The following is a 21,352-nucleotide window of genomic DNA, read 5'->3' as shown; positions in this document are numbered from 1 at the left end:
GACTGACTTGTCATTATATAATTGTACAACGATCTTGCGTAGATATGATGTTGGGTTAGTCTTGAGACGCTGTGACTCTGCACCACCGCTGTGGGCCAACCTGGCATGTTTTTAGGAGGTAGGACAGGGGTCACCAACGTGGGGCCCGCGGGCACCCAGGGGCCCTTTGGGGCATGTCCAGTAGCCCTTGGGACTTTTTCTAAAGTGTAACACTTCATTTTCTTGAATCTAATTCTTAAAATTACAGTTATTTCGGTTCTTGTGACTCAGTATGAGTTTAAAATAAAGCTATTTTAATATAATATGGGGTCAATATCCTATAAGTGAACAGTGTACGTTTAAGTCTTTAGGATTTGTTTTTAACTGGTAGCCCTCGAACAACTTAATGCTGTTAAAGTAGCCCTCAGCTGAAATAAGGTTGGTGACCCCTGAGGTAGGAGAAACCTGAGTACCCGGAGGGAACCTACACAGACACGGGGACAACATGCAAACTCCCAAGTTCCAGACATCCTTCATGATGTTATATGGTGAAAAAAATGGACTCCCTATGAAGCTACCAGCTTGTAACGCAGGGGTCCTTCCCATCGATCACGCTTGGGTGGCTCAGCTGTGAGTCTTGCCCGGATACCTCCTCGTTTATCCCTTTTTTGCTTCCTTCTTATTCTTGTCACTACTTATCCACTGTGTAGGTCTCAAATGCCTCAAATGCCGTTCAAAGACCTTTAGATCATCAGCTAGCTGTTTGTTTACTCTAAAAAAGCAGTTTCCTTCATGGCCAGTGAAGACTGTGCAGTAAAAAATCCACTGAACCTCACAAAGACATGGCAAAGATGTACAAAAGCATCTTGTAAAACAATGTGGAACACAGTAGGTCACGCTTCAACGTCCCCATCATTAAACTGTCCCAAACCTCAGTCCCAGCCCAGAGCGGGGCAGTGCGGGTCTTGCATCATGTCTTGCATTCATCCAAATCGTTTAGTTTGTGGGTTATACGAGTGAGATCGTGCAGAAAATCCTTATGTGTGTGGTCTTTGCATCATGTTGATTATAACATCCTCTTGAGAGTATCTTTTTGTCTTCTAGAGCAGTTTTCTCACTCAAAATAGTTCATACTAAACACGTAATACTGATTGAGACGGAAGCCGGAGCTGGCCTTTCGCGATGCTTGCGCGATCCCAGCCACGTATTGCTAACGTAGATATTGTTTTTCACGGCTTACCTCTCTTTTATTCCTCCACAATGGTGAGATCTACATAAGTGCGCGGTGCTTCAAAGCGCGCGTGTCTTTTATGCCGCGCTGAATGAGGCGGTGGTGCATGTGACCGAGACTCACATGGAAACAGTACAATACGCCGCTCCGGTCGCCCACGGTGGCATTTAGATTGTTTTTGCATTTGCACGTCATTCATGGCGGTGGCAATAAAAAAAAAGCCGTAATGCGCGAGGATTCTTCAAGATGAACATACAATCCCTCCATACGCGAACCTTCCCCTTTCAATTCAGCTGCGCGGATCATTTTTATTTTATTCATCACCTTTGTTTTCAACAAGCCCTTGGGCTTCAGGAAAAGAAACAAGGTGGAAAAGTTCTCCAGATGTGTAGTTTTACCTTACATTCTGTTTCATCGGTCAAAAGGGACATGGTTCCCGGGATGAACTGCTTGAGAATTAAACAGGCTCTGACCACGTTGGGTTTCCGAACTCGCCAGATGAGCGTTTTGGGACATTTGATAAAAGTACAATCCTCAAATAGACTGTAATCGCCTAAACCAGTGGTTCTCAACTAAAACATGGCGTCAAGACCTGCAATCACCCTTGGATGACAAGCCATGGCCCAAATCCAACTTGGACTTGTAAAATATTATATAATGTACAACATTTTGTTGAATAAGTATTAAACAAGGCAAAGAAGCAGAAATTATGATCAAAACAATCTGATAACTGTCATTTTAAGAATCTGAAACTTTCCTGTACATACATATTAAAAGAAATGTTATGAAGACTTATGATCCACTGACAATGGTTCCATGAAGAAAAAGAGCTGCAGTTATGTGTTTTCTTTCATTATGTCAGCAAAAACATTGATGTTGTTCACCCTTTTTAGCCGATGCAGTTCCGGCTTGATCAGGTTTTGGATTCAGGGCCTGGATTCAACCAACTGCTCTGATCTGAGGTTGCTCAGGTTTAGGTTCAGCAACACTACATGCCCAAAGAATGAGGTCAGCTGATTCCATCGACGGATTTCTTCTTCCCCGATAGCACGGGCATATTCCAAGACGACAACGCCAGGATTCATCGGGCTCACGTTGTGAAAGAGAGACATTGTTTTCACACATGGATTGGCCGCCACAGAGTTCAGAGAAGACTTGGCCCACTGGTCACACTCTCTGGATCCTTTGACATCGCAGAAGCTTTTTGAAACAACGTCCACAGCGAACGCGTACTGTGATCAAAGCTGAAGGCGGTCCAACTTTTTTACTTTGCCACTTCTTGTTTACTTGTTCAGAAACTTGTTCTCTATTAGATTAGTCCTTCAGGTTGCTACTTGAAGGACTAATTTGTGATTTGGAACTTGTTGCTTCCAAATCACACATTGGTCAGACTTTGACAAACCGACCTTTGCCCATCGCCGATGTGGTTTTGTTGTGTACCAAGATGCAAAACCACATTTGGTCAATCGTCTATCTCTTGTAAAGCCTTTGGAAGACTGTGGTTACTGTCACAACAAACTAAAAGTGTCTGAGAGTTTGATAGTTCCAGGGATGAAGTTGTTTTTTTTAAGATGCAAGAAAAATGATGGTGAATGATTTTGTGCAAAATGTGTCTTTATCCAGGAACTGTGGGTGGAAATTAGCATTTTTGCTCAAACCTGGCACAACATAATTTCTTTTATAGACTACTGCCTTTTAATAAAATGAAATATAACACTGGTTTGCAACACATTTGGTGTTGGTAAGTTTTGTGAGTTGATTTAGGAGAGTTTTGATGAATCCAAAAAATCACATTGGTTTTGCTCAATCAGGTCCATTTTTTTAACCCCTCGGCCAAATGTTGCTGCAGGGTATTGTCTTTATACTATTGAGTCTGTCCCCCATTTGGGAGAGACTGGGGCTGGTTGTAAAATAAATGGCATTTGTGAATATATTTTGGTACAAAGCGGCTGTGCTTACAAATGAGCGTGTGTTGGTGACAGTTCATGAAATGCTACACACAGGCACGTTTTATTAAGAGGTCAACCAATATCTGGGTATTTTACTACATCGGCCAAGACGATATAAATGTCTCCAGAACAGAAAGTTGCATTGGAATGGGCTTTAAAATGGGTCTTTTCCAACTTCCGAGGCTTCAAGGGAGCAGAGAAACATCGCAATGGAAACCGGTCATAAGTTTGTCGTCCTAGGAGGCTCGGATTGCAGTTTGTATATGTTTAGACTTTTGCTCATAATGTCGGAACCATAAGAGATAGAGACTTACCATTTTGTTGTTGTTTTTTGTCAGCTGATTGACTTTCAAACAAGCTCCCTCTGAAGTACATGAATGTCCTGAATGTCACTAATAAAGCGCCCCCTACTGTCACAGATCAACACTGACACAGGATTACAGACTTTTACAAATATTGGGCAAAAATATGGGCATTGGCCTTAGACCTCTACTTTATCATTTGATACGTAAGTTCACTTCTTATATGTAAGTTCACTTTCTTAGAAAAAATATGACAGACATGTTGTTGAAAGCAGCCTCTTAAGGTATGTTTTTTTTACAGAAGTCAAAGAATTAGAATTAGATTAGAAACACATCAACCTTACCTGACACAGAAAAACTGATGTCATTTTCAGATTCTGCGTTGCGAAAATGTTCTTTATCAGTTGGGATTTTTTAGACACCTCACAAGAAGTACTTTTCATAACCCAGGGTCTCTGAATGATCACTATAGAACTTAACTCTCTGTTCAACCAATTAAATCAAAGAGATGTTTGTTGATTACTAAACACAAACCACCATCTCTGTTTCTCTTTTCCGTCTTCTAGGAATTCTCCTTCTCCCAAGTGTGGTGCAGTAACCAGTCGCCGCTGCACTGTGCCTTCTCCCTTGAGAGATTCAGCCCGGCCACCGCTCAGCTCTCCTGCAAAATCAGCGTCCGGCAAGTCAAAGGGCACGAGCAGATCCTGCAGGTGTACACGGCCGTGGCGGAGGTGAGTGAGGGGTGAGGGGAGGGAGAGAGGGGAGGGGGGGCGTGGGCTCTGCTAACTCAACCTTTAGGTAACCTTGCTGCAGAGTGGCCGCTGACAGAGGACGGCTCCACAGGGACTGCTGTATTGTGTATTAATAGAGCGAAAGGAACAGTCATCACACGGTACCTGTGAAAAGTGCTGCGTTTTTACCAAGTGTGATGGGATTCTAGTGCGATGCAATGCAAGTGTGGTAAACAAATCAGACGGTTTGAACTTTGCAAAGTCCGTCTCTTTCCAAGTAGCTCCCAAAGGCTTTCTACATGTGTACAGACGTTTCATTTATTGATGCATTCTAGATGCATTTTCTTTCTGTTCTGAACTGGCTGGATACTGCCAACATTTAGGTCAATACATCCAAGTCGCTAGTGTCTTTTAAAGAGGGGGTATTATGCTTTTTTCAGCCACATAGCACCAGTCTATGGCACACTACAATGATGACGAAACCTTCTGTTGGTCTGTAAATGCAGTAAATTAGAATAACTGCCTTGTATAAAATTGCTCTTTCAAAATGGCGGTAGCGAAAGACTTGAAATAGGCCCCTGTCTCTTTAAGAACCTCTGACCCTTTCTGACACGCCCCCTCCACACGCTGTCTGTGGCATCACAACAACACTGCGCTCGTTGTCTCAACTGTATTGAAACTACGATCGGTGCATTTTAATTTTTATTGTTGGAAAGGAGCTACTGTTTATCACTTTGTGAACAATGGCCACACAGGATATTATTTGGAGACAAACCTTCCACACCGGACGCTTGGAAGGGGCTCTAGCCTGAAAAATAACTGCTGTTTGGAGGCTTCTCTTTGCATCTGCCATGCCCTATGGATCTCTAACTATACCCCCATGGACGACACCACGATCTGCAGGAGCCCATACGATTCAAAGACGGACATTATCTGTGCAGGTGGACAGTGGTTTTTCGAGGTTACCCGTTAGCTTGTTATAATCGACTACAGCTCATTGTTGATGAAAAGTCTGCAATAAACCACAAATGTGTAAAGCCAGGCTCATTGTGTGATCATCGTAAAGGCTGCTTCAAGTAGTTGCCTGCTTTATTGACGTTATTTGTGCATAATATGCTGCCTGTTTTCAATGAATGTTGTGAAGGTGAAGGTTGTTAGCTTGTCGTGGCTAATAGTGCCTTAGCTCCGGGAGAAAACCACTCGGCTACGACTCACTGTAGATGAAATGTGAGCAATAAACTACAAAATCAACAAGCCAGGCTCCGTGTGTGATCATCATAAAGGCTGCTTCAAGCAGTTGCCTGTTTTAGTGACGTTTTCAATGCATAATATGCTGCTTGTATTCAGTGAATTTTCCCGTTAGCTTGTCGCGGCTAGCTTGTTAGCTCCGGGAGAAAGCCACTCGGCTATGACCCATTGTAGATGAAATGTGAGCAATAAACTTCCAAATCAACAAGCCAGGCTCCGTGTGTGATCATTGTTAAACGGTTCTTTATGTGTGTGGTGGTTTTATTGACTTTATGTGTGCATATTTCTCGTTTCCACGTGATGACTCGAGGTTTAGCTTAGCATTAGCTTTCTCTGGAGGCTCTGTGCATCATCAAGGCCCAGCGCAGAACCAGACACTGAAATAAGTGTTCTTGTCACCGGTTTTAATCCTGGGTGTTTCGGTAACAGAAACACTGATGTGTCTTTGTAAAAGTCTGCTGTGGCTCCGGTTCACAACACATGAAGCTAATCCTCCATGATGACTCTGTTTACATCTTAGGGCTAGACACTGCGGGGAGGGGGTTCTGCTGAGGGGCAGTGGTTGGTTACTCGGCTGGTGACGAAAGGTTGGAGGCGTATCCTGGAGGTCGGAGGCGTTTCCTGAAGGAATCAGGCGTTTTATCCCTAAAATGGCCGCCATCGGAGTTTTTACAGATTACTCGAAAATACGTGAATGTGCTAAGGCAACACTTCAGGCATGTTTTTAATGAGGGAATGACTTAATAACATGATGTAAAGCTTGAAAAAGTCGATTTTGCATAATACCCCCCCTTTAAGATGGGGGTATACTTTAAAGCAGTACTAAGCAACTGATGCCCCTATAGGCCAGAGGCGCCACTGCAGGTGTCGTAGCATGTTGTGTTTTTTTTACTCATTTATTGTCTGTGAGAGTAAATACTACACTGACAGAAAAGACAAAGGGAGAGAGGGATATTGTACATCCAATTACACAATGGAGATCTTTTTTTTTACTCAAACGTGGCTGTAAATACTGTTTAAGTGGCGCTAGCCCACAGGTAGCTTTGCCCGTTAGCCTGCTAGCCTCATCTTAATTCGTAATTCAATTGATTAGTGTGTATCGGTGGCTCCGACCCGGTAGCAGGAAAGCTGCAAGTGTGGTTTTCTGGCCAGAGACACCAGGGGGCGATGAAAGACCCCCCAATCATCCCATTAACACTTGTATTACCCCCAGAGGGACGACGAAAAGGATTTATTATGGTAAACAAGTTACTTAGTACTGCTTTAATAATGATGTCAAACACATCTTAGGCTTTGAAAGCAGAAAGGTGACTGGCTAGTGAGTGTGGAATGCAATCAAAAAAGTTTAGGAGGCACTCCATAGTATCAAAAAATGTAAGTCCTGTATTAGAACAAGGACAAAACTATTAAACACTTTTCTACATTGAGTTGCCTTGTGTACGAAATGCACGGTATAAATAAACTTGCTTTGCCTTAAAAACTGCCCACACATTTCGACAAACGTGTCTTCATCAGGGCAATTGTGTGAATGAATTACTTGCAGGTGCGCTAAAGGGACTATACGGAGTTTAATGATGATAAAACCAAGTATTTTCCTCCCCCTACATGTTCCAGACATTTCCTAATGTGTAGAATGAGCCCAGACCTGTTCACCACAATTCGCCTCTAAAATCCTGCACTGTTACTCAAAATGGTGTTAATTCGGGTCCGAAGTGCCGTCATGCACGAGATTAATATAGAAGGTGCAGTTACACGTAAGACCTGAGATGGCAGTAGTGAGTATAAAATGACCAACTTGCATCTTGTCTCTTTAAATACCCAGAGGGCTCACGTGGGAGGCATCATGTGACTCTCAAGAAAAACATTTACCCGCATGAACATGAAGCGATCACTTCTAAATTGCAACATGCCAAAAATTAACTAAATGTAGAAAATGCTTCCTTGCACAACATGACTGAAACATTTTATAAGGCCTCCCTTTAAGTTCTGCATGTTTTGTGGCAAACGTCGGCTTTTCAGTGAAAAATAGAAATGTCGCTGGTTTGATTGATTTGACTTATAATCAACAAACATACGAATACGAATTTGGCAAAGATTGCCTTTTAACTGTGGACATTTCAAACACCTGTGCACTGTCATGTGTGGGACAAAGTCACTGACCTTTTGAAGAAGCTAGATTCTGCACATTGAAGCAAAACGTCAACTTTAAAGAGACTAGATGCAAGTTGGTCATTTTATACTCACTGCTGCCACCTCAGGTCTTACGCGTAACTGCAGTCCCTATATTAGCTCGTGCATGACGGCACTTCGGACCCGAATTAAGAGTGACAGTGCAGGATTTTTGAGGCAGTTGTGGTGAACAGGTCTGGGCTCATTCTACACATTAGGGCATGGCTGGAACGTGTAGGGGGATGAAAATACTTATATTTTAACATTTTTAAGTCAAGAAAATCCAAGTTTGATTGATTGGACTTACAACAGAAATAGCTCTCTCTATATTCTTCGTATCTTTAATTAAACAGATAAAAAGTTTTAGACCGCTGCTATTGAACACTGCGTGTGGCTCATTCGCTCAGTAACTTAGTTTATAGTTCATCCTGTAGTTCCCTCTGTAGTTCACTCTGTAGTTCACTCTGTAGTTCACATGCATTGGCAGATTATAATGAACTCTTAGCCTGTGTATTTCCACCTCAAGTGCTGTAGGAGAAAACAGAAAGCACAGTATGTCTTTGAACAGGTGTGAATGGGCTCCTGACAGCTGCTCCTCGCTCCTCTCACCCACATCATGCTGTACATATGGGCCGTGAGCAGGAGGCAAACAGAAAAACATATGTTGGATACATCAGGCACAAGATACAAGAGGATGCTTCTGTATGAACTGGGTCATAGCAAGTGCTTTCACTGGAGAAATGCTGCTTTCTACTGTAGCAAACAGGGGCGACAGTGGCTCAGATGGTAGACCGAGCCGTTTTATAACCTCTCGGTGCATTACGGAACTTTTTTTTGTGTGGAAAAAACCTTGATATTTGTGCGTAGTTGACCTTTTTGTGACCAAACCGCGTTATTCATGGTTAGCATGGCGCCTCTGCTTTCCATCACGGAGGCCTCTACAACACTACAGGGTCAATTGTTTCACCTGCCCTTAGTAGTGAACACCTACAAGAAACCTGCTGGGTCACTATACACAATAATGAAAAGATTTGTTTTCCTCATAAAAAGTTTCATTTCCGAGTTAATCCTGTTTAGTTAAGCTGTTTCTTCTTCTACGGTGTCCTGTAGCCCCCAAAACTGTTCTCTACATTTTTAAAGCCAATAATCTGAGCCATTCTGTTTCAGCTGAAGCTGTAAACCAAGCCGTACATCAAAACTGAAAGTCCAAAATAATGTGTTTAAGTCGATTATCAAACCCCATATGCAGGATATGTCCACTTTAAAGGTCCTATATCATGCAAAATCGACTTTTTGGAGCTTTTAGACATGTTGTTATGCTATTTCCTTATCAAAAATACCCCAGTTCTCAGCAATTCTCCTGAATCCTGCTCTCTGAGCAGCTGCTCCGCCCTCTCCTGGTAAACGACTGAGTTGCTGAGTTGTGTCGTCAGAGCGGAACGGAAGTGCTCGACGTCTGTATTGTCTTAATTCTATGCTTACGGCCTGATTTTTATTTGTATAACAGCTTTTACATTATTTCTGTCGTAAGAAAAAAAAAAGGGAAGTGCCTGATTCGTCCACACTGCCCCTGCAGGGAAAACAAACGCACCCTCTGAGCGTCTGAACAGATGTCATGTTTGCTCTGAAAGCTGTGAAGGAGCTCTTTCTAACCTACTCTGGACACCTGTTCTTTTTTCTTACCTAACGATAATGTGGCGAAAATGCGTGTTTGGCTACGAGAGGATAGACTTTATTCAACCTTCCTAAAGAAGAGGACACTCGCTAGAAGTTGGAATGTCTCTCTGGGATTCAGCGACTCTCAGCCAAAATAGTGTTTTTCTGTGACTGTCTCTTGATGGATGTTTGGTGAACCTTCGCCAGAATCAAAGTGGATTAACTTTTATAACCAACGCAAGTCCCATTTTGCAAACACCCGATGATGGAGCAGCCAGGACAGAGCGGTGAGGCAATCAAAAGGCGTGTTAGCTTGTGTGTGTTAGCCATTTACGAAGCTGTGTTGCAGATGTCACCTCCTTATAACTGCATCGTGAAATAACTTTTTGCTGTGATATTTATATTTCGACTACGGTAAAGTTGAATGAGCGGAGAGAGGGGGCGGGGTTAACTGAATCCAAGCGTTGTGTCTTCCAGGTTAAAAGAATACCTCCAGACTCCAACACTTATATGTATCACAAAAATGAGTGCTCCATAGAGATCAGGATATAAACAAATTATTATAGCCACGTGGTAAATGGACACGTGGTAAATTGAAAAAAGTTTCCTCAATAGTATTTTTTATAGATATTTTTTTTATCAAAATATATTTTACTGGAGCCAGTGTTAATTTTGACAACATATTTTATTTTAGTTTTAGTCTTTTGACGAAGATGTAATTTGATTTTAGTCTAGTTTTAGTCAAAAAAATATCTTCAATTTTAGTCTAGTTTTAGTCGACTAAAATTGCAAGTACATTTAGTCGACTAAATTTAAGACAAATTTAGTCGACTTTGCATTGATAATATTAATTATAATCATATTTAACTTGTTCCTCTGCTTCATGGAGCTGAACAACATGGAGCTTTGTTCCACATGAACAAAGCTCAGACGGTCAGTAGAAGTTTGGATGATTTTAGTCTCTCCTTTTCATTTTTATTTAGTCTTATTTTGGTCGACTAAAATATCTGGACATTTTAGTCATAGTTTTAGTCTCATGAGAAACATTTAATTTAGTTTTAGCCCAATTTTAGTCGTCAAAAATAACACTTTGACTAAAATTAAGACTCAATATTTTAGTCGACGAAATTAACACTGCTCCATAGTGGTAGAGGTACAATATATCATATAAATGCCTACACTTTACTTTGGAATGGCTAAAATAGCATGATACAGATCCTTTAAAACATCTGGAATCCACTCCAATGAACCGTCTTTTCAATTAGTTCTGGCTGTGTAATTGAGGCCATCATGTATAGTATTTGAATGTTGTAGGTTCCCATTACGACAAACATGGATAGTTAATTGCAGCGTGATTTCCAATTAGGAGAAAATTCTTCGTGAACTACGCTGCAGTGTGTGTGTGCGTTCGCTCTTTACATGCATGTTCCGACAGTGTCCAACAAACCGTAACTCACTGACAAGATAAAGTAAGACTTCTTTGTGTAGAAAAGCCATTAAAATAGTCGTCGAGTCGTGGGAGAAAACCAGCCGTTTCTATAACTTGTTTTCCGCTGAATTGATTTCCCAAATTTCCACGCGTGGCACCAGCATCTGTTGCCGCAGATTGGAGCCATTTAAATTTCTACAACAACTTCACTGATTTTACAAGTTGTTCCTAAATTTATTGTGTGTTTTTAATTACTGCCTCGCCCAAAGTTACTCGAGTTCAGCGCATTGAAACGAAAGCAATTAATTTGGACTAAACGAAGCGCAGAACGCGAGAGGCCGCCGGGTTTTTTTTTTTGCCACACTTTGACTTTATAACTACAGCACTATTGAAAATAAGACTTTCTATAGGTCTGTAATGTGCAGACGAGACTAATCCTTCAGCTCTGTTGGTTCTTTAATGCAAGGCACTGCAGGCGAATATAGAAGCTTTTAGATGTAGACATATCAATTTGAAAGTTTTGCTGTAGATTACTGACATAACTATGAGGGGAAAAATGTGTGTTGCAAGTTTTCTGACATTTTCTGTTGTCAGAAAAGCCTTTTATGGGTAAAAATGTGCCATATTTTTGGTGACAAAAAAATGTTCAGAGGGGATTTTGGATCTTGTTTATTAGTGGGAAAATCTGAAATTTTATTTTTTGGGAAATGCTCTGTTTTTTTTAATTGAAAACTCAATAAATCAGGTTAGATATATATTTGAAAAAAAACTCAAAATATTTTCAGTCCAAGGCTGGACATTTTGAAGTCCGCAGGTGTTACTTAAGTGGAGATATTGTCGCACCAATAAGAAAATGAGAAAATTCCTTTTGAGAAAATGGCCCTTGGAATGACAATCACCCAAATAAATCTCTGGGTAAACATTGAATCAGAAACAATTAAACATGTAATTGTGAAAAGTAGATATTTTTGTTTGCATGATGAGAAAAAAACTGAAAGTAGTGTCTCCCTTAACACGTTGAGTGCTAAAAACGGAAAAACTAGTTATTGCGTTTTTTTTATTATGAAACTAGACACTGTAATACACCTTATGTGTGATTTTGGTAGCTCTGTGATGAACAGAACTGAAATAGATTTATTTTTAGTGCGAGGGGGCGTGGTGTTGCGCTGTAAAGCTGTAGAGCCGACACTTCTCTCTTACTCTCTGGAGCACGTTAGACAAAGCAGAGCGGCTTCCCAGGTTAAGATCAAAACAGTTGAAATTTTACCATTTGTTTTAGTTTCAAAATGGTAAAAATCGGTCCAATCGGGCTAAATCTTCAATCCGAGAACCAGGCTGTTTAAATGCACACGAGATTAAAAGCGATCGATCGCCGGCAACACACGTCGGCCTGTCATAACAAATTTCAAGTTCGATACATTGAGGCAGGTAAGTATTGCAACAATAATATTGACTCTAACGATACGAGATACTGTCAACTCTCAGGCATAAAAATGATTGTAAACCTTTGTTCTAAAAGAGCATCATCCTAAAACACCACACAAGCTGTAATAAACATGAAATATAATGAAACTCAATTTAAAAAGGACTGGTGGAAATGCTAAGAAATGTACAGACGATACATATTGAGCCCAAAAATGTATCATTTATCTGTCATTTATTGAACGATAAATCTATATAGTAATTATCGCGACAGCCCTAAACACAGTGTTTCAAAACGTGTCAACAATGTTGTCGTTAAAATTGACTTGAAACAGAGATATTTAGGCCTTTGCCTCTTCCCATAACATTAATGTCCATCCAGAGAGGAGGAGAGACGAGTTAATCAGAAAGGAGAGTGTTTCATAAAACCCTGTTTTTTTATCTCTGTTTCCAGGATTTTGATCAAAACTAGCCTCTGTTTAGCTTAGATTTCTCAGGAACCGAAGCACGTAGAATTAGACTGTGTTCACCACGGAGAGCTGAGATTCTTGTCTTTCAAATGAGCCTTTGCATTTGTCCATAGCTATAACATAGAATACGCTGTGGTGCCACAAATATCATGAAAAATTGTCTGGATTGTTGGCACTCTATAGCTAAATCCCAAAACAGCGCGGCACTCAGTGTGTCAGCAAAGTCTCAAAACAAGAAATCACAAGTACAGGGTTGTAGCAACAAGTCACATTTAATACTATTTAATGCCACAACAGCAAAAAATCTGCGAAATTCATTTATCAATATTATATTATTCTACATTTAAAAGAATTGGACACATTTGGGCAGAAAACAAAAGTTAAATGCTTTTTGGACCATAATCTTTGTATTTTTGATGAAATTATGCAGGAAAATAATCGCGCTTTCCAAGAAATATACAGCTGGAATCCAAGTTGATGCTTGTAATGACATTAAAGGCCTTCATTTTGGCACAATTCATTTTATTTACTTTCAACCCTGAAATTATCCACCACACACAACACAACCAAAGACCAGAGAAGAGCAGAGAGATGACACAGCCGTCTCATTATGACTTCTGAGGCCTTCGAAGTCACCATAAAGTCCCTATGTACAATGTCAAACTCATAAAAGTCGCTAATGTGCTGCCTCTGAGTCTGTGGACAACTTTATTTCTCTGCTCAAATAGAGAAACCGCACCAGTGAGTGACTTTTCCGGGAGAGTCTGTTTTGAAGACAAACATTATGTAAGCGCTCAGACGTCTAGAGCCGGAAAGTACACAGTCTGTGCAAAGGCAAGATAAACTTTCAATATTGGACTTTGGGCCACATTTGTCCCTATGGAGTTGTCAAAGAAATGAAACGCAAGACTCACTTAGCTATAACTTTATGAGCACTGACTGGGGAAGTTAGTGATTATGCCTTCACCGCAGCGTCGGCACGATCACATCTTTGACCTGGAGTCTGTTCTCACAACATTCACAGAGTTTTGAGGAATCCTCGGACAAAGCTGTTATATTTAGCTGTTTCTTCTTCTACGGTGTCAGCGCCTCGTTCTGTACTTTCTCATTACTATTGTGTCATTGTTCAAACCCAAACCTGTTTTTAAAGCCCATAATACAACTTAATCGATTCTGAGCCGTTCTGTGCTGGAGCTGCTCACACGCCGTATCCAACCAGGAAGTTATTTTTTAAGAAAATGATTCCTTTAGCCGCCAGCAGGAGGAGACCCAGGCAAGATCTTCACCAGCTATTTTTCCCTGCGTTTGATTGTTACTATTTAATTCTAACAGATACATATTTTTAAATTAGTAAACATAAAATGTCAAAGCTGAGGCTCCAAAATCAGGTTTTTTAAGTCTCTTTTGAGACTCCATATGCATGACATGCCAACTTTAAAGTATTCAGCTTAAAATAACAGGACTTTGTTTAATTTCCTTAAAAGGCTCTATAGTGTTTCTGCAACAAATCACTCAAGAAAGGTCTAAATTAGTTCCATGTAATTTTCGCTTAATGTTTGACTGCACTTTAAAGAGACTAGATGCAAGTTGGACATTTTATTCTCACTACTGCCACCTCAGGTCTTACACGTAACAGCACCTTCTATATTAAGCTCGTGCATGACTTTTTGAGTGACAGTGCAGGATTTTAGAGGCAGTTGTCGTGAACAGGTCTGAGCTCATTCTACACATTAGGACATGGCTGGAACATGTAGGGGGAGGAAAATACATGTTACTAACATTTTTAAACTCTGTATAGTCCCTTTAAGATATAACGAGCTGCAATTTACACGGCCAGACAGAGACAGTGTTACAAAATACTACACAGTACTGTATTCTGAATACTTACAATAATGATGTGATTAATGTTGGGTAGGCGCTCATAATCTTCTTGCTTCAGCCTACTCCTTTTGAGCATCTATGACTGTTTAATGTGTGCTTGTAAATTAGGAAAATGTAGCTGCTCAAAAAAACTAAACTAAACTAATTCTTGCACCTTGATGTAATCATGGATAAAAGCAGCGTATGTTGAAGAAAACGTTAAGGCTACACTTAAACTTAAAAAGCACTTTGCAAATGGCCACAGCCCAGAAGGACGTAGAAGACCTACACTTTTCCTCCATTGTTTTTTTTTTTTTCTTTTTCATTATCTTATTGTTATGAATATGAAACTGAAACTTTTATGAGTGAGTACTGCAATGTGTTCCACTGGTTTTAGGAAAGTAAATCTATTCTAAGTACTCTCAAATGAAATAGTAACTGTACAGGAATACAGTTAATCAAAATATAGCTATTTTAAATATGTATTCTGAACACACTCATTTAGTTAGGCCTCATTTACACCGAGCACGTTTTGTCCACGGCCTGTTTTACTTTCAAATCACGCAATCTAGTTTACACACACGTCTTTAATCCGTCATGTAATAATGCAGGATTTTAATCACATTTAAGGAAGTAGTGCCTGCTTATTTAGTCAAAAATGCAATATAAGAGCCTTCATTCATTCCTACAGTGGGAGGGAAAAGTATTTTATTTATTTTTATTTATTTATTTATTTATTTATTTCAGTCATGTTAGTTACATGTTTTCACTTTTCAACAACTATACATGCTTTTTTTATACATGATTGAAAAGGAGCACAATGAAGACAACGCTTATGCTAAGTGCCCCTTTCTTCAAATACAAAAAGTAGACAAAAAAAACAAAACATAAATGGTCTGATTCGCAGGTATTATACAAAAGCTAGAATAAACAACACAGGTACTACTGTTTTCAAAATTAAAATCTAATATTTACAGTAGTGTGTAAGAGTTGATATTTGTTACTTTGAACTGTTTTTTAAATGTATGTGAAGTCTGTGAAGCCTATGTGTAATGTTTTACATTTCTGCCTAAATTGGTCATAAAATGTGGTCTGATCTTTATTAAAATCACAAGAATGAGTTAACAGCATCTGCTTAAACTAATACCACCCAAACATTTACATGTTATTATATTTGTATTGGCCATAACATGTAGACAGTCACAGGACAGGGAGGAAAAAGTAAGTGAACCCTTAGATGCAATGCTGGTTGACCCTCCTTTGGCAGCGATCACTTCATCCAGACGTTTCCTGTAGTTGCAGGTTAAACATGCACAGCGATCAGGATGAATCTTGGACCATTCCTCTTAACAAAACAGTTCAGTGAGATTCCTCGGATGTCTGGTGTGAATCACAGCATCTCAATCAGGTTTAGGTCAGGACTTTGGGTCATTCCAGAACATGCATTTTATTCTTCTGAAACCATTCTGAAGCTTATTTTGTGCTTTGGCTCATTGTCTTGTTGCAGCTCCATCCTCTGTTGAGCTTCAGCTGTTGGACAGATGGCCTCAAGCTTTTCTGCAAAATATCTTGATAAACTTGTGAATTCATTTTTCCATTGATGATAGCACGTTGTCCATATCACTCTCTAGAACGAGAAAGGATTTTGTACGTACTGCCATAGAGTAGAAGGAGCAGTACCGCGCTGCTCTCTGCTTTGTGCCCATATTACGCCTGCCTTTATTGGCCGTACTCAGGTGTTATGTGGCCGGAGCGCAGCGCTGTAAACATATATCGAGTGGAATGGTCACAGGCAGTAAACAGGAGTCGGGGATACGAGGGGGTTATTGGCTACAGAGGACGAGCGGCCATCGCACTGAGCTAAATAATAGAAACCACCAACAACAGCACTGCCCGCGCAATTACAGCGGCTTCAGGAACAGCCCATAGCCCTCTGCTTATTCCTATGACATTAAGATCTGATATTACAAAAGGTTCTCCAGCTCGTTGCACCCTAACCCCTGTTTTCAGTCAGATTTGTCCTGGTTTACTCAAGACTTGGTTGTAGTTTTATTACAAGTGGCCACTTATGTAGCAGAATATGAGACATAAAGCAGATGGAGATGTGCCTTTTGCTTGGATTTATTCGTTAATCAGACTTCAGGAAGCTTTAGTCCAGCTGTTATCTGTAAGATGTCTTGTCGGCCGTCTGTAACACAAAAACGTATCGTTTGACTCTGTGAGGTCAGTTGAAAACTCGTAAGTAGTGCGTGTTCCTGCACATTTACAAATATAGTCAACCACTGTCTTATTGTTGTGCAACAATATGGGCTTTTATGGTTTGTTCGCTGTAACGGAGAGTCGTGGAGGAGGAGTTGAGTCGAAAGGAAGTCTCTTGATTCACCGGTCTATCCACGTTACTACTCTCACCTGTGGTCATGCGAGCAAGATCCAGGATACAAGCGGTCAAAATGAGTTTCCTTCACAGGGCGGCTGGGCGCTCCCTCAGAGAGAGAGTGTGGATTTAACTGGAGGAAGTGTGCGTGGAGAGGGAATTCTGCAGCCTCTGCGACCCCGGATGAAGCTGAAGAACATGAATACATGAATGGGTTAATTAACTTGAACAAACAAGTTGCTGATACTCAAGTCAAGCTACAGAAACTCTTCAAGTATTGAAGGCCATGCCGCCTGTGCACAACCCCGTCCGATCTCGGAAGCTAAGCAGGGAAGGGCCTGGTCGGTACTTGGATGGGAGACCGTTTGGTAACACCAGGAAGCCTGGGTGACTGTAGTGAGAGAGTGGTTGGTGGTGGTCGGAGTCTACTCCAGGGCAGCTATGGCTACAGCAGTAGCTTAACATCACCGAGTATGGAGTGCATAAATAATGACGACAGTGTAGCGCTTTGAGAAACTCGGTAATACAGGCTTGTAAAGCGCAATACAAGTGTAAGGCATTATTATTATTATTATGAAGTTACAGATGGGAATAATTGGTTTAATTTCATTATTACTTTAGATTGTGAAATATCTTATCTCCTTGTGCAGCACTTTGGAAACGTGTTTATAAAATGCTCTACCAGGCCTAACCAGAGGCAGGTAGTACTGAGGTACTTTTACCTTTGGGAAGAAACTGTCCTTATTAGAGGAGTTATGTCATTCAGTACTGTTTTTTACTTGTGTACAATTTTAATGACTTGAATTTTAAAAAAGTTACTTGTGCCACTGTGAGTCTATATTTATGTTACAAAAGCTTCATGTGACACATAAAATATATGCAATTTGGGTTTTGTCATATATATTTTTAATACATTTTTATTAGGGATGTAACTATTCATTGAAAATCAATTTAAACTGCTAAACCTCTTACCTTCACTGAGTGCATTTTCTCCAGTTTGGCTTTACCCCAATATAAACGCTTCTCAATGCCTTTAGGCCAGTGTAATGACCTAGAAAACTGAGCGTAACTTTTTTGTCACATTTTTTAAGCGTTTTTGTCTGATTTTCGAAGGGAAAAAAATGGTTGTGTTTTTGTCATTTTTGTTGCTTTTTCATTCCTTTTTTTTCCTTTGTTGTTTTTGTCGCTCTTCTGACACATTTTTGTTGCTCTTTTGTTGCTTTATAGTGGTTCCCTTTTTGTTTTTCATCTCATTCTGTCTCTCTTTTGTTGTTGTTTTTTTTGTTGCGTTTTCATCCTCGTTTTTGTCACTATTTTGACGCTTTGTTCCAGAAGATTTTCGATTTGGGTAAAAATAGGTTCAGGTGGGGGTTAAGAGGTTTTAAACTGCTCAAGATATGAATCGATGTTAAAAAAAACAGATATGAAAACAGCTCAAACAGTTACAAAACAATGCTCAAGTAACATTTTCTCCAAGTACTTTTTGATACATATTCATATTGGGTCACTAAATACTGCATGTTTGCTGACGGGCAGCACTGTGGTGGTACAATGGGTGAAGTGACTTGCTCAAAAACATAACAACATAGAGTGAACCAGCCGCCCCGGAGCCTCTCCCCACTGCTTTCGCTCCGACGTAGAATATGAAGTCTCTTTTTGCCTCGTGGTGACCCTGTGAATGTTTGACCATCTGCCTCCGCTCACCTCTGTCCTCGCGGGACCTCCACCACCTCCCTCTCCCTCCTCCTGACCCTGACACGTTTTTCCCCTTTTTAATATTTATTCCTTCTTATTTTCAGAGTGAGAAGGAGCCCCTGCCGTTCTTCTCCCAGTCGGACTGCACGGTGACCTCTCAGTCGGGCCCCAGAGCCTTCCGAATCCCCCCGTCCATCCACCAGAGGATCTGCGCCACCTTCGACACTGCCAACGCCAAGGGCAACGACTGGCAGCTGCTGGCGCGGAAACTGCACCTGGACCGGTGAGCGCCGCGCCGCCCGCCACCACTAGGGGGCTCTGTCGAGAACTAGACTCAAACTGAATCCAAAGCAGTTAATCAGACGAAAACTATGACTCGGATGTTCATGTATTTTTGTCGATGTGTTAAAACTAAATGCAAAGATGAAAAGAATGGACTAAAAAGATCTTAAACTCCCAGTGACACAGTTAGAAAGAGCCTCATGTCATTTAAATTCACTGCCAAAGGAGCAAGTCTGTGCTTTGTTCATGGCTAACTTTTAACTTTTTTAAACTCTTAGTATTTGAATTGTTCGAAAAGTCAGTCAGTCTTTATAAGAATACTGTATCGCATAGAAAAGGAAAGAAATTTCCATTAAGAAAATGTCCAAATGTTTTCCCTGATCATTATTTCATGGTGACTGGATTCACAAACCTGTCACATTATTCTTTTGGCTGAAAGTCCTTTCTATTGGCCAACATCACGCACACGTTTCTGAAGTATTGTCTCCACTTTTCTTTAATGAGGAAATGATTAGACCACAGTTCACATGTGCTGGAAAGAGATGACTTTGAACTTCGTGACAGTTTATTTCATGTGAATTGGCTCAGGAATTACAGAGGAATTACTAATAGACTAAGAGTATAAGACTAGAAGTTACCATATATACAGTTTTCAGTTGCCCTCCACCTCCATTTTAAACTACAGGCTCTTTACAATGGTGTGATGTCATGTGAACGCAGCCTATTGAGAACCACAGCTGGGTAGAGCGGCCAAAATATTCACTCAAGTAAAAGGAATGCTACAATAGAAAATACTGTCTGATTAGTGACTAGTGATGTGACGTTCAAAAGGAACGTTTTAAAGGAACAGACCATCATTTTTCCATACTGACATATGTTCTTGCCTGAGCTTAGACGAGTTGATACGTACCTGTCTGGTCTTTGTGCGTGCCCGTGGAAGAGCTTCCAACTTCACCCGATCAGATCTACAAACATCTTCTTCTAAGACACTGAACAGTGAAGAGGCACCAAGAGCCCCCACACCTGCAGCACGGAGGAGGCGTCACAAGAGGAGCTACAGGAAACAACAAAAGAGACCAACGAGGAGATGGTGATAGACTGTGGAGGGAGCTGTGCAGGAGGAAGAGGAAGGACGAGGTGGAGCTGACCAGTGCAGGACACCACGCTCTGAGACGGGGACAAGCCCAGGAGGCGGTGCACCGTTTCAGGTGATCAGAGGAGACAGAGGGCAGCTACAGTTTCTCCATCCTCCAAGGTCATGCGGGTGGAGTGGCTGAAGGACAACGAGATCATCGACCCGGCCGAGGACAGGAACTTCTACATCACCGTGGACACAACCTGATCATCAAGCAGGCGCGTCTGTCCCACACGGCCAACTACACCTGTGTGGCCAAGAACATCGTGGCCAAGCGCAAGAGCTCCACCGCCGCGGTCATCGTCTACGGATTTCCCATCAACCAGTGCTCCTCCTGTGACCAAAACAGTGAAGATGGCGGCCGCGACACAACGATCTTTCACCAAAGAAAAAAAAAAAGAGTGGTGCGCACTGAATGGGTGCTGCTGCCGGATGCTCTCTCATCGAATGCAATTTCTCCATCTGTGAGATCAATAAAGTATCACCTTACCTTACCTTACCCCAGTTTGGAGCCATAGGAATACATTGGGAGAAGCCAAATGCTAACAACATCTTTGGTCGTTTTAAGGAACTGAGCGCACGCACAAAGACCAGACAGGTACGCATCAACTCGTCTAAGCTCAGGTAAGAACATGTCTCGGTATTGAAAAACGGTGGCCTGTTCCTTTAAGGTGAACAGAGACGAATCTTTTTCTTTTCAGTCAGTTTCACACAAGAATCAGCCCAATATTGGAGTCAAAGCTAAAAGCACTAAAAATGATTTGTCCGACAGTTGCTTTCTCTTTTTATTTGTTCTGGCGAAAGATTTTATTCACAAACGCGTTTTTCAAAGCGTAAATATCAGTCCCATTGTAATTTTAAATGATTTAAATAAGAAAAGTTTGTCTTATGTCGAGTCTTTTGAACGGCTATTTTGAAATGACTCGGTTCCCAGTAAAGAGCCGTAAATTCCATCACTGTCGCATACATTTCTGATTTAGGCTTCAGTGACGTTAAGTATGAGCAACAACTCATGAAACAATGCGAAAAAATGAATATTTCTATAGACGATGCCACAAAATGATATGAAAAGAAATCATTCTGAAGTTCATAATATCACTGAAGTAGTAAAAAGTACCGTATGATAGAACTACGCTCAGAAATAAGTGCATTGAGTAAATAAGGCGGGTTTTTGCAACTTTAGTCGTAGAAAATCCATTGTTTACAGTAAATGATATTGTTTATTATGGAGTGACATAACGATGATGATTTCTGACTTTCTGAGTCTTGCTTTCCATGATGCTGCTGAGGCTGTTTTTTTGCGTTTTGCATTCATTTAAACTAAAGAACCCATGAATTCTAAAGTGCCAAAAGCAAAGCTCAGCCCACACAGTTAGTGCAGTTATCCAACAGCTCACACTTGTATAACTGGTATAGATAC

General features: G+C 40.9%; 1 protein-coding gene across 2 annotated transcripts in view; it reads left to right on the top strand.

Annotated features, from left to right (window-relative positions):
• Positions 1–21,352, top strand: part of unc5db (unc-5 netrin receptor Db) — a 591,396-nt gene that overhangs the window by 566,299 nt on the left and 3,745 nt on the right. For both annotated transcript variants that reach the window (XM_079567276.1, XM_079567275.1), the window contains 2 exons: positions 4,028–4,192; positions 18,620–18,798. In XM_079567276.1, coding sequence (XP_079423402.1) covers positions 4,028–4,192; positions 18,620–18,798 — 344 coding nt within the window. The remainder of the gene's footprint in view (positions 1–4,027; positions 4,193–18,619; positions 18,799–21,352) is intronic.

The sequence above is a fragment of the Gobius niger genome, assembly GCF_951799975.1.
Source record: "Gobius niger genome assembly, chromosome: 1".
In the NCBI taxonomy this organism is placed as follows: Eukaryota; Metazoa; Chordata; class Actinopteri; order Gobiiformes; family Gobiidae; genus Gobius; species Gobius niger.
This window is presented reverse-complemented; position numbering and strand designations above follow the sequence as displayed.